Source organism: Nothobranchius furzeri, chromosome 2 (genome assembly GCF_043380555.1).
Source record: "Nothobranchius furzeri strain GRZ-AD chromosome 2, NfurGRZ-RIMD1, whole genome shotgun sequence".
Lineage (NCBI taxonomy): Eukaryota > Metazoa > Chordata > Actinopteri > Cyprinodontiformes > Nothobranchiidae > Nothobranchius > Nothobranchius furzeri.
Genome location: NC_091742.1, coordinates 6,437,939 through 6,454,355, shown reverse-complemented (window position 1 = coordinate 6,454,355; position 16,417 = coordinate 6,437,939). Strand labels below are relative to the sequence as shown.

General features: G+C 41.5%; 1 protein-coding gene across 1 annotated transcript; it reads left to right on the top strand.

Moving 5' to 3' along the window:
* The first annotated feature begins 726 nt into the window (after positions 1 to 726).
* Positions 727 to 15,345, top strand: tram2 (translocation associated membrane protein 2). The gene is made up of 11 exons (XM_054747987.2): positions 727 to 928; positions 2,459 to 2,522; positions 2,654 to 2,763; positions 3,761 to 3,877; positions 3,996 to 4,054; positions 4,193 to 4,277; positions 4,455 to 4,525; positions 4,626 to 4,730; positions 4,845 to 4,988; positions 14,487 to 14,644; positions 14,720 to 15,345. The coding sequence occupies exons 1-11, from the start codon at positions 809 to 811 to the stop codon at positions 14,794 to 14,796; spliced, it is 1,110 nt and encodes a 369-aa protein (XP_054603962.1). The 5' UTR covers positions 727 to 808; the 3' UTR covers positions 14,797 to 15,345.
* Positions 15,346 to 16,417: the final 1,072 nt, after the last annotated feature.

The following is a 16,417-nucleotide window of genomic DNA, read 5'->3' as shown; positions in this document are numbered from 1 at the left end:
GATCAATAGTCTATTCTATTCACCGTGGGATCAATAGTCTATTCTATTCACCGCGGGATCAATAGTCTATTCTATTCACCGCGGGATCAATAGTTTATTCTATTCACCGTGGGATCAATAGTCTATTCTATTCACTGCGGGATCAATAGTCTATTCTATTCACCGTGGGATCAATAGTTTATTCTATTCACAGTGGGATCAATAGTTTATTCTATTCACCGTGGGATCAATAGTCTATTCTATTCACCGTGGGATCAATAGTTTATTCTATTCACAGTGGGATCAATAGTTTATTCTATTCACCGTGGGATCAATAGTCTATTCTATTCACCGCGGGATCAATAATCTATTCTATTCACAGTGGGATCAATAGTCTATTCTATTCACCGTGGGATCAATAGTCTATTCTATTCACCGCGGGATCAATAGTCTATTCTATTCACTGTGGGATCAATAGTCTATTCTATTCACCGCGGGATCAATAGTCTATTCTATTCACCGCGGGATCAATAGTTTATTCTATTCACCGTGGGATCAATAGTCTATTCTATTCACCGCGGGATCAATAGTCTATTCTATTCACTGTGGGATCAATAGTTTAATCTATTCACAGTGGGATCAATAGTTTAATCTATTCACCGTGGGATCAATAGTCTATTCTATTCACCGTGGGATCTATTCTATTCTAAAAGTATTTACGGCGCTTGCCCTTTAAGAGCAAGCGCATGCGCACAGCCCCGATAAAAGTTAACTCCTCAACTTCGTAGGCAGAAAAAAAAATCTCTGATTTTAAATTCACTGAGTTGACATGGCATTTCGCCGAAGGAACAAGAGTTATCCCTTCTTCAGCCAAGAGTTTCTAATTCAAAACCATGCCGACATCGTCTTCAGTTTGGTGATTTTCATTCTGATTGGATTGATGTTTGAGGTGAGATCAACTCTGATTGCTTTTTTCTCCCTTTTTCTTCAACAGCTCTAACTCAGTTGTGTTATCTCACGTACTGGTTTCGCTTGAAACGCTAATCGGGCGGATCTTTTCAGTTAATATGTTAGTTTTAATCCTCAATCAGTTCAAAGGATACGACTTTTGCTTTCTTTAGTTGCAAGTTTAGGAAACTCATAATGTTGCTCTCAATCATCAAGTACTGACACTCATTTAAACTGTCCTGCAAGCTCATAAAGTTTATTCTTCCAACTAAATAAACCTTCTTTATCTTCATAAAATTAAAATTTCGTCCCTTTCTATAAAAATTGTTCAGATTCTTACAAAGTATCTGCTGTTTCCATTCCAAACTTTGTCAGCTACAGAATACCAGAATCAACCGGAAAACAACATATTTTACCTTCAGAGTAAAAGCTCCACCGCTACTTGGGTTGTAGATTTTCTTACCACTTTGTTTTACTTTGAAGGGCCGTAGCGGAAATGCTTTGGCTTGGGTGCTAATTTGATGCAACGTTACTGCCACGTCTCAATCTTTTAGCTGTTACTTGCTCCTGACCACTCGGGGATCAGCCTAGATCCGCTTTGACCAGGAGACATCACAGCATAAGTCCGTTTCTGAATGAATTAAATGTTTCGTTTCTACAGCGTGTGTTTAAAAACTCACTGTGAACATGTGAAGTTTCAATCCGGAACCTTTGATCGAGAGTACACAGCTGGCCGGGTTGAGAAGTTCTAGGGGGATTTCCTACCTTGTTTCTAGTTTCTTAAAATGAACAGCACTATAGACTCAAATTACAATTTATTATTTAGTTTGTCAGCAATCTAAAACAAACAAACAAAAGAATGACAAATCTACAAATATTGTAATTTATTATGGTCAAACTAATGGCAAAGTATGGAAACTCTTAAAAACGTTTTCCTCAGGATGAAATATAACCAGATTTATTTGGGTAGTTGCAGATTAAGGCCGCTAACTGTTGCACAAATTCACTCCTCCAGTTTCAGCCTTTAACATGAGGATTTTCTGCTTTTGGGTTATTGACACAATTAACCTTTGGGTGCCCCATACATTATTAGATAGAAAGATTATGAGTTTAGCAAGAAGACATGCGTGTTATTCCCTTGAGCATGGCAAAATATTAGTTGATGATATTGCTTTTGTTATATCAGCAGCCAAAATCTAAATTGAAGTGACGTTTCATTAATTACGCAGCCCTGTATTAATTTTTGACTCGCCTCTCTTGGTCTAAATTAAATTATTGTCCTCTGTTGCTTCAGAGACAATCTTCTAATCTCGTCGTTGGATATAAAATGATTCTTAAGGAAACAATTGCAAACTCCTCACAGAAAAAAAGTAGTTCATGCTCACCTTTTGGAATTTAGCTTCTCGGTCTTTTTTCCCCTGTTGCACACATCAGTGGCACACCTGCTTCATCTAATCTGTTTGTTGACATTGCATTTAGAAAACTGCTGCATTTTAATTTTCCCTATATTTTATTTTCTTGCTATTTACAGGCAACTGCAAAGACGGCCATATTGTTCATTCAGCCTCAGTACAACATTACTACATTATCACAAGGTAGGAGCTGAATTATTAATGTAAATTCACTATGCAGCCACTTAGAAATGTTTTATAAAAGTTAACCATTTGTTTACCAAAGCTGATCAGTTGGTGCTTTGCATGTTTTCCCCCCTCCTATTTATATTCAGAAGGAGAGGTGACTACGTATCAATATGGATGGAAGGACTGCGCCACCATCCTCTTCTATTTCTTCATCACCCTTATCCTCCACGCTGTAGTCCAGGAATATCTATTGGATGTAAGCTATTATATATATATATATATATATATATATATATATATATATATATATATATATATATATATTAATCTATTTATTTATTTTTTTTTTTTTTTGCTGAGGCTGATATGTAGAGGTCATAGCCAGCTGATGGCTGATATGTGCTGACGATTTCTTTGGCCAATTTTCATGGCTGATATTTAGACGTTTCTCATCTTATTTTCATGCTAAAATGTCAAATATTATCAGCTGATGCACTTATTTTCTGAAGCGTAATTAGTTTTCGAACACTGAATTTAACCAACTGTTAAATCTTAATTTTGTGCACTGCTCAGTGTTGAAATTAAAGTTAATCAAACAAATCAATGAAATTATCAAGTATAAAAAAACCTCAAAATTGTGAATTGAAAAATTTTTGTAAAAATTTTTTTTTTACAGCATTTCTTTTGCAGATGCATTTCAGGAACGTAAATATATATTTAAACTAAATTCTGCAGCAGCACCGGGCAGCTCGGGAATGTGCCTGACTTTAAATCGGCTTTAGTAAGGAGGTAAATCAGCCGATGCTGATATATAAAATATGATAAATATCGGTCGACCGATCTACCCCTAAAATGATTGCTGGGATAAAATGAGGGAAATACTTTTTAATTGGCTTTTAATCAATGTATTGCTCTCGTTGAATTGTTGCAAACATTTTACACTCAAACCAGGAAGCAACCCGTTTCATCTTGCAGTTTTGGTATTCAAATGAACCAAGTGGAACATTTTGAGTCACTCTACTTACCGTAAATAAAATAATATTCAAAGCTCAATTTAAAAAAAATGGTGGAGGAGGAACATATTTTGAGAAATGAGCTTTTGGAACGGTATTTCCAGCAGGAGCCAGAAATAGTGTCTCTCTTGGCGTCCTTTATTTGTTACAGTAACACTTCCTTGTGCACAATAATGATTCCCGTCACACATTGCAAAAGGATCGAGTGTCACACGATCTGCTGCTTTGTTCTGGTTACAGAAAGTGAACCGACGCCTTCATCTCTCCAAGAGCAAGAATACCAAGTTCAATGAGTCAGGCCAGCTGTGCGTGTTTCACTTGGTGTCGAGTGTGTGGAGTTTCTACATCCTCATTACAGTGAGTGAGATTTTCACACCATTATTCAGCCACACGATCGCTCCATTTTTTAAATTGTTCTGTATTTTTTTTTTAAAGCCACTAAATTTATATTTTTTTATTCCATTTTTTCTCACAGGAAGGATATCTCCTTCATCCCAGTAGCCTTTGGGAGAACTACCCTCATACACATCTCAGGTGTGTTATAATGTGACATAAAATAATTTTAAATTACGAGGATCATTTTTATTGATCCTAGGACTCATCCGTGCATTTTCTAGCAGATAAGTTGTATAATAATATTTACCATTGTGTCTGTGCTTCTTTGTTCTTCAGGTTTCAGGTGAAGCTTTTCTACCTCACTCAGCTGGCTTACTGGCTCCACGCTTTGCCGGAGCTTTACTTCCAGAAAGTTCGCAAGGTTAGTTGGGAGGCCCTAGGAACTGGAGGAATTCTTGGAGTGGGACTAGATAAGATTTGTTTATATTTCAGCCTCTTTTTTTTTTTTTTTTTTGGAAGGTCTTGTAAAGATTCTGCATGTCTGACACTTAAATGAGGCTTTAGGATTAAAAACAGTGATGCTTTTGTCTCGTTTCAGGAGGAGATTCCTCGTCAGCTCCAGTACATCAGCCTTTATCTGCTGCACATCTCTGCAGCGTATTTGCTAAAGTAAGCATCTAGAAGATTAATGAACCCATCTCACTGCATTACCTAAATGACTTCTCCTTTCCATTAAATTTCATGTAATATCTGGTTTTCTCTGGTGCAGTTTGAGCCGTGTGGGTCTGGTGCTCGTCTTCCTCCAGTATGTGTCGGAGCTGGGCTTCCACATCGCCAGACTCTTGTATTTTACTGATGAGAGCCATCAGAAAATGTACGTGACTGAAGCAGATCTTTAATAGTTTCAGTTGTATTTATTTCCTGTAGAAATGCAACGAAACGTGTTTTTACTTGAGCTGATGAGGTGAAGTGCACTGCTCTGCCTCAGGTTCGATCTGTGGGCGGTGAGCTTCGTTTTTACGAGGATGGCCACGCTGACCTTGATGTTCCTCGCTGTGGGCTTTGGTTTGGCTCGTGCTGAGAATCAGGGCTTGGACCTGGAGATGGGCAACTTCAACACCGTTCTGATAAGGTGAGGCACGACTCATCTGTGCACTTTATGATGCACTTTGAGCCCATAAAGTGCCATTTCTTTTGTTGCAATAATCTTTTGGATTGATTTTTGTTTACAGTTTCAAAGAAATGCATTTTAAAATCGATTCAGACGCCCCATTTGGTAAACAAAGTGTAAATCTTTAAGAGTTTGTGGGCTTATTTACGCGATTTTTAAAGGTGTGGATCACGTGGTTAATCAATACATTTGCATTGGTCTGTAGAAGGAATGAATGCCTTGGAAGTCGTACTCTGGGGAAACAAAGTTCCGGTGCACCATGTTCGGGAAGTAGAAGTGAGCCATATCTGAGCTGAGCTTCAGAAATCAGGATTTGGAGTCTTACTTCCTAGTTTTTGGACATCTCACCTCGGATTGGATAACAGCAATGCAACACTGATGTTTTATCTCCACAAATAACAGAAGCCTGAGGGAATTCTGCTGTGTGGTGGAGTTGCTAATGCTAACGGTTAGCTTCAAATCATAGATTTCACTGTCTATTTTCTGTCAGAAGCTAATGCAGGAGAAAGGTGTAGAAGACTATTTTCATGTTTAGCCTGCATGAAAAAACTCAGTGACTGTTTGTTTCTCATCAGAAAAAAAAACATTAAAAAAAAGTTTTTTCAGTGAACCACACCTTTGAAGGAAGGGCCAATGATGAAAAAGATGTTCAAGCGAGCTACAATTTGAAAAAAAATAAAATAAAAAAAATTACCCACAAATCAAAGGTCCAACTCTCTTCCATTGGGCTTCCCCACTAGGCCACGCCTCCAGAATACAGGAGAAAACATAGTAAAGCATGAAGTTATCTTTCCTTTTTAACCCATTGTTGTCACTTTCAGTCTAATCTAATCAACACAACTCATCAGGGGATGGAGAGGCGGGGTACCCAGAGTAGTTTCGGCTCGTTACATAACAGACAGCTACAGCTGATAAGCTTGACTCTTCCATATTCCAGTTAGAACTGACAAAGCTCCTCGGATGAGAAGTGAAACAATCAATCAAAGCTTTATTTATAAAGCGCCTTCCGCAACCCTGTTAGGAAGCCCAAGGCGCTGAACATGGTACAGTACAAAGTTAAAGAAAGTGAATAAATCAGAAAATAAAAGCAATTCAAATTACAGATTACAAATTACAAAAAAGGTGAAACATTCTAGTAGAAGACAAATGTGTATAACAAGGGAAAAAGTGAATCAATGAAAACTGTGAGATAAAATCAACATAAAAGAGGACCAAATTCAAACATGTTCAGGAAACGCCAAGCGGAGGAGGTGGGTTTTTAGGCGACTCTTGAAGACTGGCAGAGATGGGGACAGCCTAACTGAGGGTGGCAACTGGTTCCAGAGTGACGGTGCTAGGAATGAGAAAGCCCGGTCCCCGCGAGTACGACTCCTAGAACGAGGGACAACGAGCAGGCCTTGGTCAGAGGAGCGCAGAGCGCGTGATGGGCAATGTCTGTTCAGGAGCGTGGCCAGATAGGGGGGAGCACCACCCTGGAAGAAATTAAAAACAAAGACGAGGAGTCTGAAGTGTGAACGATAGCAAACCGGAAGCCAGTGCAGGGAGGCCAGAACCGGACTGATGTGGTCCCGTTTCCTGGTCCCAGTCAGGAACCTAGCTGCGCTGTTCTGCACAACCTGTCTTCAACGTCTTCAAGAAACCTAAGTCCAGTTTCCTTCATTTGAACCCTTTGGATTACCATGACCTGGATGACTGAGAACCTTCACCAGCGTTCACTTTCTTCTAGTCGGAATTTCGGAGTTCCAAGGTGTTCTAAAATAAAATGTTTTATTTTATTTTAATTACCTTAAAAGACTCAAAGTCTCTTTTTACACTTTATATTTATTTAATCAGGATCGTTGTCAAGTCGACGCCAGAAACAATGAAACACAACTTGAATATCAGATGAACAACAAGGCTTTATTCAACCGGCATTCATACAAGTTATCAATCATGAACGAAACATTTCTCTTACCGTTGCTTATGGGTGGAGAGCTGAACACCCCAGTTAGAAAACGTAATCCATGATAGGTGAAGAACTGAACACATGTAATCCATGAACCTCGTCAGGTAGAATCCAACAAGCAGCTCTAACTCTCTGAGCCCTCCTCTGCTCCTTATACATTCCCTGATGTGCGTGCAAAGCTGCACACCTCCACCAGGATTACCTTGATTACATCCTCATGATCACATTATGTTCGGCTCTACCATGATTACCCTTGATTATATCATGATAAGTGTGATTGACAAACAGTAGTGATCAATAACTTGTATAAAGCAATTATACAACAGATGACAAGTTCATTTTTATTACATTCCACTCTTGAACTTTTCATCTAATTTATGTAACATCATGGATCCATCACCATTTCCCCATCAAAACCAACGTCATTTATAACATACCTTGTAGTTCCACTTTAATTTTCATCGTAGTCTTTGCATTATTACCCAATTTATTTCTCTTCTTAATCGAATAACATACCAACAAATAATAAGATTACACAATGTTAGAATGCTGATTATAATTAATGCTGCAATCATAGGTGGAATTAGCACTTTATTAGCGGTACTCGACATGCCTGTAAATATATCCCACCAATGATGAGCGGAAGCCTGTTCAATCAATGTAGCAACATGTTTTATTTCCCCTTGTGCCACAAGAGTAGACACCATGAGCCTGGAAAGGTTGGACCTATGAGAGTCAATCAATTTTGCCACTTCAGTGGAACCATCCAATGCGCATTTGAATCGTTCCAGTGAGAGTGTCCAAGGGGAGTGTAAAACCTCCCATTGTATCTTAGTCAGCCGACTAGATACAGTGTAATTACTCAACCAATAGGTCACGTTATTCCATTCCCACATATGTATACCCTTGAGACAACCTGAAAAGGGAACTGAAGGTACCTGTGGGGAATTGGTCATTGTAGCCACGCATAAGGTGTTAGGACCCACCTGCCAAAACTGTTCCTCTGGGGGTGTGACCGTCCAATCACAGAGTACGACCCTTGAATCAGTGAAACATGGATTGCTATGTCCTTTTACCAATGGGCAGGCTAAACCCTTATCAGTCTCATCACAGTGTTTTACTTCATATGTTCGATTTGTTTTAACATCCCACCACTCTCCACTAACATGGAGATACCAAAACCCTTTAGTGGTTATCACCGGCAGTATCTGATATCTACACACAGTCATTACTGATGTCATATTATACTGATCCCAGTATCCAGTACACATAGATTTATTACAAATCGTCATTTCTGCATGTAGCTGTAGCCATAATGAACTACTGATGTTCCATAATGTTCGCCATGCATGATAGTTATTACTCATTACCTGTATTTGAAACCTATTTCTCTGTGTCTCAGCATGAATAGTCTGCAAGGAACAGACTGTCCAATTACCTATGTGTGACAAATTATGCAATGCATCATAAGTTTCATTCCAAAGCTTTAGATTCCATTTAAATACACTTTTCCACACATCACTTCCTTCTAACTGACTAGATACAGTCGAAGGCATCCATCTTGCAGTCTTGGTGACAGCTTGTGCGGTGTATTCTCCAGTGTTGGACAGCATAGTTCATGTCACCTCATTGTCTGCTGTGTTAGCCAGACCATACAAAGTTCCAGTTCCTCCTAGCACGGTGTCATACCATGCTCGCCTCCTCCTGTTACAAGGCGGAATAGGAGGGAATTTCACAGTCCATCGCACATATTCGGCTACCCTTATTTGTCCCATTTGTTGACAAGTGTGAACCAGGGGAGCTACAGCTGTCTGCGTAGCTCTAGCTGTGTCGGGCAGCACCCAGAATATGTACAAATAGGCGTATCCTCCTGTGATTACAGTTCCATTCCTGATCCGGAAATCACGATCAACCTTCATACTCCAATTTGTGCCATTTTGTATGCAAGTACCATTCCCCTGATGGTATGCACAGATGCGCGCTGCAGAATTAAAGGTTACTGTTGATCCTTGAACCAACACCCCCGGGCTGATCACCCTTCCTCGGATTTTAAGACATCCTCTGCACCGGTACATCTTACCGGTAGATGTTAGGTTTCCCAAGTAGCAAGCGTCATTTGCTCTGCATGTGAATGTGCCTTGAGTGCGGTTGGACATACTGCTAACCAATTCCAGATGGCCCATGACCCCTTCTTCCAACACTTGTCCTTCCGTGAGCCCCCAACAGAAATGTGCCCTCAGTGCGATGACAGCGAGGACATGGAGGACGATGACCAAACATCCGACACCACCAGGTCCGCGGAGCCCATCCATCGCCTCGACAAGGGTTCAATCCTTTTGTAGGGGAAGGGGACCCAGTCAACCACCGTCACTCAGACACCCGCCTATGGGATACATACAAAACTGCAGATAGAATGACAAGCATTAATTTTCTCTCCTGTAACATTTGTTTATCGGAATATTAATCCATTTTTCCTCTCCGGGGAACAATACACTTACCACAGCATCTTTTCCCTGTGCAATAATCTCTCCAGCTCTGGGAGGACCATTGAGCTGCTCCACCCACACTTTTGCCCCCGCAGTAAAGTCTGATGATCCAAACCCAGTTTCACCCCTCTGAGTGATAGTGGTAGGTTTAGTAATCTCTTCAACTTTGGACATTACACACCGTTTGATTACTAACTGAGCTATCTTGTCTCCTTTTTCCAGTACCAACGGTTCTTTACCTGTATGCTGACACACCACACCTATTTCCCCTTGATAGTCTGAGTCTATTACCCCAGCTAAAATGGTTAGACCCCTCAAAGCTAAACCACTTCTTGGACACACATGAGCATAAGTTCCTGGTGGACATTGAATTCCCAATCCTGTTTTTACCACTGTCACTTTATTGGTTACTAAAGTGATGCTTTCCAAGATTTTAAGATCTAATCCCACAGAGCCCGCAGTTGCTCTAACAGGGAGTTCTGCCTCAGAAGTTAGTTTCCACATTCGTATAGGAGGGTCAGTAGAAGTTGTTTCCCTTCCTGCCCTGGCAACCATTAGCATCAGTGGAGTAACTCCATCCCCCACGGGTCTGTTATTTAACTGATGTACTGCCCTAGTCAGATTTTCTCTCCATTTGTCCAAAGAATTAGTAACCGATAGTTTCCTTAGTTTCTCTTTCAGTAACCCATTCATTCTCTCAATGAGTCCACTAGCTTTCGGGTGATATGCTACATGATAGATCCATTCTACCGCGTTGTTCTCTGCCCATTCTTTGATCTTATTTCCAGTGAAATGGGTACCATTATCAGTCTGAACCTGCAAAGGTAGTCCATAATAGGTCTCTATTAATGACAGACATTTCAATGTAGCCTCCTGATTGGCGTTAGGACACGGATGCACCACCAGTACCCCTGACACCGTATCCACGGCTGTGCATGCATACTTACAGTTTTTACTTTTTGGCAATGGTCCAATGAAATCAATCTGCCAACACTGTCCCGCTTGTTTACCTCGATGTATCTGTCCCTGTATATGTCGAGGGATTCTCTTTTTCTGATGTTGACAAGGTTCACAATCTTCTATGGCAGTTTTAATATCATCAATGATGAGATCTATTCCTCTGTCCCTCGCCCATTTCAATGTTCCCTGCACACCCCAATGTCCAGCAGTAACGTGAGCCCATTTGGCTAATCCAGGACTTGATTGTCTTACAGCCTGAATTTTCACTATCTTATCTACAGTCTGATTATGCAGGGATTCAGGATCATTGTTATTAGTATGAGCATCCACATGTAATACTGACACAGGAATATTTTGGCATTTCTCCCAAATGTCCTTCCATAGGTCAGCTCCCCAAACCTCTTTTGAATGTATCTTCCATTGTGTAGCATGCCAAGTTGGCATCCAAGTTAACATTCCTTGGGCTACTGACCAGGAGTCAGTATAAATACTTACTCCCTGCACCCCAGCCGCCATTATTACCATGTGTACTGCTTTCAACTCCGCCCATTGACTACTCTTTCCTGTCCCTGTGAGTTCCATAACTTGTTGTGTACCAGGGTTAAATGCCCCAGCCTTCCATTTCCTGGTTCCTGCCACATATTGACAGGAACCATCAGTGAACCAGGCTCGCTCCTGCTGCTCTGGGGTGAGTTCGCTCCATCTTACCCCCAGTTTCACAGGAGAATCCTGGATTGGTTTTACCTCAAAAGGCACTTCATCCATTTCTGGAACGTCTGCCACTTGCTCGTGGAGCATTGATACTCCTTTTTCTACAATGTTTCCCTTTATTTTATCAGGATTGCCATGAATTACCGAGGCCTCCGCCCCAGTGTCAACCAATGCCATTACTGTCTGTACTGATTTTTTCCAATAAATCTGTAATTCCACATGTGGTCTGATATCATTTATTGACCATCCTGAGGCACTGGCAACAACCTGAGCTTGACCTTCATCCTATTCATCATCATGTTCCCTTCGGTGCTGTTTTTCCTTTCTACGCTTCACTGCCGCCACCTGATAACACTCATCTGAACTCTCCTCCTCTGAAGATTCCTTGGGAGGGGCGGAAGGTTCAGCAGGCTTCGACGCCACCTCCCTGATCACATTCTGCAACATTCCAACCAATTCTGACACAGACATCCTGTCGTCCTTTTCAGGACAATGTCTGAACTGACAATGGACCTTCAGTCCCATTTGGCTGCATTTCTCCATCAATGCATTAGTGGGCAATCCATCAATCTCCTCAAACGGTACTCCCGCTTGTCGCAGTGCCCTCCACAGATCTGTTCTAGAGGGGCCCATTGCCCCCCCTTTACGACCCCTTGAATGTGGATCAATCCTGGGTTTATTTTCAGTTCTAGCTCCCTCTCTCCTCGTCTCAGACCAATCACCCAGCGTGGTGAGTTCGCCAAGACGATCTTTTATCGCGGCAAAAGTCTGGTCTGCCGCGCCAAACAACAAGCTGGTCACCATGGGTTTATAATGTGGTGGGGCATGTCTGATGAGGTGATCTCTAGTTGCCTTAGAGATGTTACAGTCCACCACTCCAGCTCCCCCGTTTCGAGCCACTTGCTCTCTAATAGTGAGTCTGGTGAGCCGCTGAATGGCATCTCTCACTGTCTGCCATTGCCCTTTAATCTCAGACCAGTCCGCCGTGGTAGGATAGATTACATGACATGCCAGAGCATATGCATCCCCCACACTGAAATCTTCATCTGCTGGCAATGCCCGGACTGTAGCCCGGTATTCAGCATTTATCTGTGCATCAGTACTTAATCCTGAAAATCTCATGGCATCACCGGCATCTATGGCTATATCACACGCGCCATCCTCCATAAGGCGATTAAGCCAGGAGTCAGTTGGTTCGCCTGGGCGCTGTTTCAGCTTCCCATTCATGTGATTTAACTCATCTTGTGAATAATCCTCTAGCGTTGTTAGCAGCCTAGGGGCAGGTTGTGGCTGCTGTTGTAACATCCTTCTTATATTACCCGCCTCATCGAGTTCCGGCCGTCCCTGATCATCCACCATATCTACCAGTATTGGTGGAATAATTTGCTGTTCTCGCCGACGCCTAGTAATAGGTCTTTGTTCTGACATCTTTATCCCCTGTAATGATGGATACAAGGGCTGAGGTGGTGGGTCAGGTTTAATCGCCCACTCCTCCTCCTCATCATCCCCCCAAAGATCCCCGTTCCATTTCTCAGGGTCCCAATCTTCACCAACATTCTTTACAAACGCCCGGATCTGAGCAGGACCTGTTCTACGAGGTCGCTTCTTTTCCTTCCTTTGCGCTCGAGACACAAAAGTCAGCGTTTTATCCAAAACATTCTGAGCATGCTTTAGCTCTTTCCCCATCACACACACTCTCTGCTCAAACTCTGAGCATGATTTTCCAACTTCTTCAGCATGGATTTTCTCCTGCGCCGCTCGCTCTCTACAACTGCTCAATTCTAACTCCTGTTTTTTCCATGCTTCTGCAAAAAGCCACATCATATCTCTCACTCCTGCCAGCGGCGCTTTTTCTTTAACTTCTATCCGCGTCAAACGGTCCAGCACCACGGCGGGGCTGACCACTCCATTTAACTCTCCCCACGGCCCAGGGCGTCCACCGCGCTGCCTTAACATATCACCAATGGTTCGGAACTCCTCCGTTTCCCAGCCGGGAATCGGCACGGGAATCGGCGTTCCCTCCCCAGAAGCACTCGGCTCCTTTTTGCTTCTCCAAAAACACTTCATTGTTGCTGGAATAGCTTGACTGATCCTGTTCGTGACGCCAAAAAAATGTTCTAAAATAAAAATGTTTTATTTTATTTTAATTACCTTAAAAGACTCAAAGTCTCTTTTTACACTTTATATTTATTTAATCAGGATCGTTGTCAAGTCGACGCCAGAAACAATGAAACACAACTTGAATATCAGATGAACAACAAGGCTTTATTCAACCGGCATTCATACAAGTTATCAATCATGAACGAAACATTTCTCTTACCGTTGCTTATGGGTGGAGAGCTGAACACCCCAGTTAGAAAACGTAATCCATGATAGGTGAAGAACTGAACACATGTAATCCATGAACCTCGTCAGGTAGAATCCAACAAGCAGCTCTAACTCTCTGAGCCCTCCTCTGCTCCTTATACATTCCCTGATGTGCGTGCAAAGCTGCACACCTCCACCAGGATTACCTTGATTACATCCTCATGATCACATTATGTTCGGCTCTACCATGATTACCCTTGATTATATCATGATAAGTGTGATTGACAAACAGTAGTGATCAATAACTTGTATAAAGCAATTATACAACAGATGACAAGTTCATTTTTATTACACAAGGAGAAAGCGAGCGCACCATTAGCTGAACGGAAGCTAACATATGAAGCTACCGTTATCTTAAACATTTTATTTATCTACCAGAGCAGATTAAGATGATGATGCCTCACTTAGATCGTTGTTGCTGGTGTCATCATCACCCAGTTACCCATCCCGATTAGTGAAGTAGACCCAAACTTCAGAACGCGTCCTCTCTGCCATGCTGCTTTAACAGCTCGCCCACAGAGACCAACGACATTACGTTCTTGCGCCGGCATGCGGCGCGGGTACTGAAAAAAAAGCACAGTTTCATATGACGTGAATCCGTTCTCAGTCGGTACTGTGAAATCCAGTCGGTGCCTTAAAAAGGACCGTCTTCGGTACTCATCCCTAGGTGTGTGCAGAGAATAGAGGGGCGATCAGAGGGTGGTTTGATTGATGAACCAGGATCCAATCATTAAGAACGGGACTTTAAAATGATTCGATGAGGTTTTTCCAGGATCGTACATTTCAGAGACGATTACAAATATTCCTTTTTTTTTTGTCCAAACGTTAACTTTAGTTGTCGCATCAGTATGTGAAAAGCTTTTCAAGCAATATGACAAAAAGCTCCAGAAAAACCTCTCCTGCTACAACCTTATGTCCATAATGTCAGGCCTATTTAGTGAAACCATTTCTAAATAAAGGCTGGCATTAACCACTTTGAACTGTTTTCAGGATGACCGTTCTACTGCTGGTGTGCTTGACTCAATCTTGGCTCCTCTGGAAGTTTATCCGCTTCCAGCTGAGGCGCTGGAGGGAGTTCAGGCACGAACAGGCCGTCCGCAAGAAGGGCAATTCAAAGCAACCCTTGCGGCCGCTAAAGAGAGACTCACGTGAGTTTTGCCACTTATGTTGTATCTTAATGAACTGCTTGATCTTGACTTCTCCATCCCGTGTCTCCTTGCCAGCTGGTTACCATGAAAATGGAGTGCTTAAAGCTGAGAATGGAGTTTCTCCTCGGACAAAGAAGCTCAAATCTCCCTAAGAAGGTGAACTAAACGACCGTTAGCCCCCGACTGAAGCTTCTCATCAGTGAAGCCAGCGGCCCGCTGGCCACCAAGCTTTTGGCCGGGAACTTCCTGTGATGTCACAGGCACTCGGTCACAACAGACTTAAGCTTGAGCGCTGGATAATGAAATCCAAGGAAATCCTTAGAGCCCAACAGACATTTACTCCTTTTTCTCATTGTATCAGTATTTTTTATACATCTATGTTGCCTGAGATCCCACCCTAAAGGCACTGGAATTATTCAAACTGTGCATCGCACATGTTTCCGCACGTTTCCATGTTGAATGTGTTTACTCACATTCTCAAACAGAAGTACTGTACTGGCCGGCTTTGCTTGCTTCCCCGTGCTGGTCCACTGGACCGTGGAAGCATTACTGGTGACATGAACTAACTGGTAAGTTACACATTCGTCACCGGCCCCTTAGCAGATTTCCATCATATATGTTGTATATCACTGCATGTCATTCCATGTTTTGTTTTGGTTCTCTTCTTAAATGTCTTCAATAAAATGACTTTCTGAAGCAAATTGTTGGAGTATCTGGAGTATCTAAGCGTTTTGTTTTTGGGTCAGATGTGTTTTTAGGAAGAAAAGCATCTAAAAGTGATGCTATTAGTATAGCGCCAATAATAAAGCACAACTGGGGCTACTGACAGGGTGAGATTGCTGTCTCAATAATCATTTCCAGATTTATCATAAAACAGATTTGTCAAATATTAAAAATTTAATAATAATACATTTTATTTAAAAGTGCCTTTCAGAACACCCAAGGTCACTTGACAGAAAACGCGTAATAAAATACAATAAAACAATAATAAAACCCAAACAAGAAAAAAAAAAACAGAAACAGTTCAATAAAATCAGAGGTTGTAGGCAGATTTAAACATATGTGTTTTGAGTTTTGTTTTGAAAAGGGCAAAACTGTCGATGTTCCTGATGTCTGGGGGAAGTGAGTTCCAGAGACAAGGAGCAGAGTGGCTGAAAGCTCTGCTCCCCCCCATTTGGTATTAATGGGATGTTACATATATGTCAAAGTGGACTATGTTACACAATTTCAAACCTCAGCAACAGTATCAAATCAACATAACAGCATTAATTATGCAGAAATATTTAAAATATGTTAAAAATACTATACAAAATTTAACTGTAACTAACTATATAATTGTATGGCAATGTGGAGGTTTATAAAATAATAAATGGTTGACATTTTGGAGTCTCTTTTTACTTTTTAGTTGCTGAAATAAAGTGATTATAGTTAATCTGGATATAGGTTTTGTTGCAGGTAAGTAGTCTTAAATGTTCTTTAATGAGATGTCCTTTGGAACATACTACAATTGTACTTGCAACAGCCAGTATAAATCCATAAAATATACAAAACATTAACAAGTAACAATCCTGCACAAAATAGCATTCTTGTTATGTGCCTGTTCTCCTCCAACTGCATGTTAAAGTTGTAAAGGTCACCAGATGTGCTCGTTTTATTGCTGCAGTGACTTGGAAACAAGGACTTTCCTTTACCTTGAGGCGTCATTTTAACCGGGGACGCCGGGGACATGTCCCCGGCAAAATTTGTGATTGGCAGCTGTGTCCCCCCCACTTT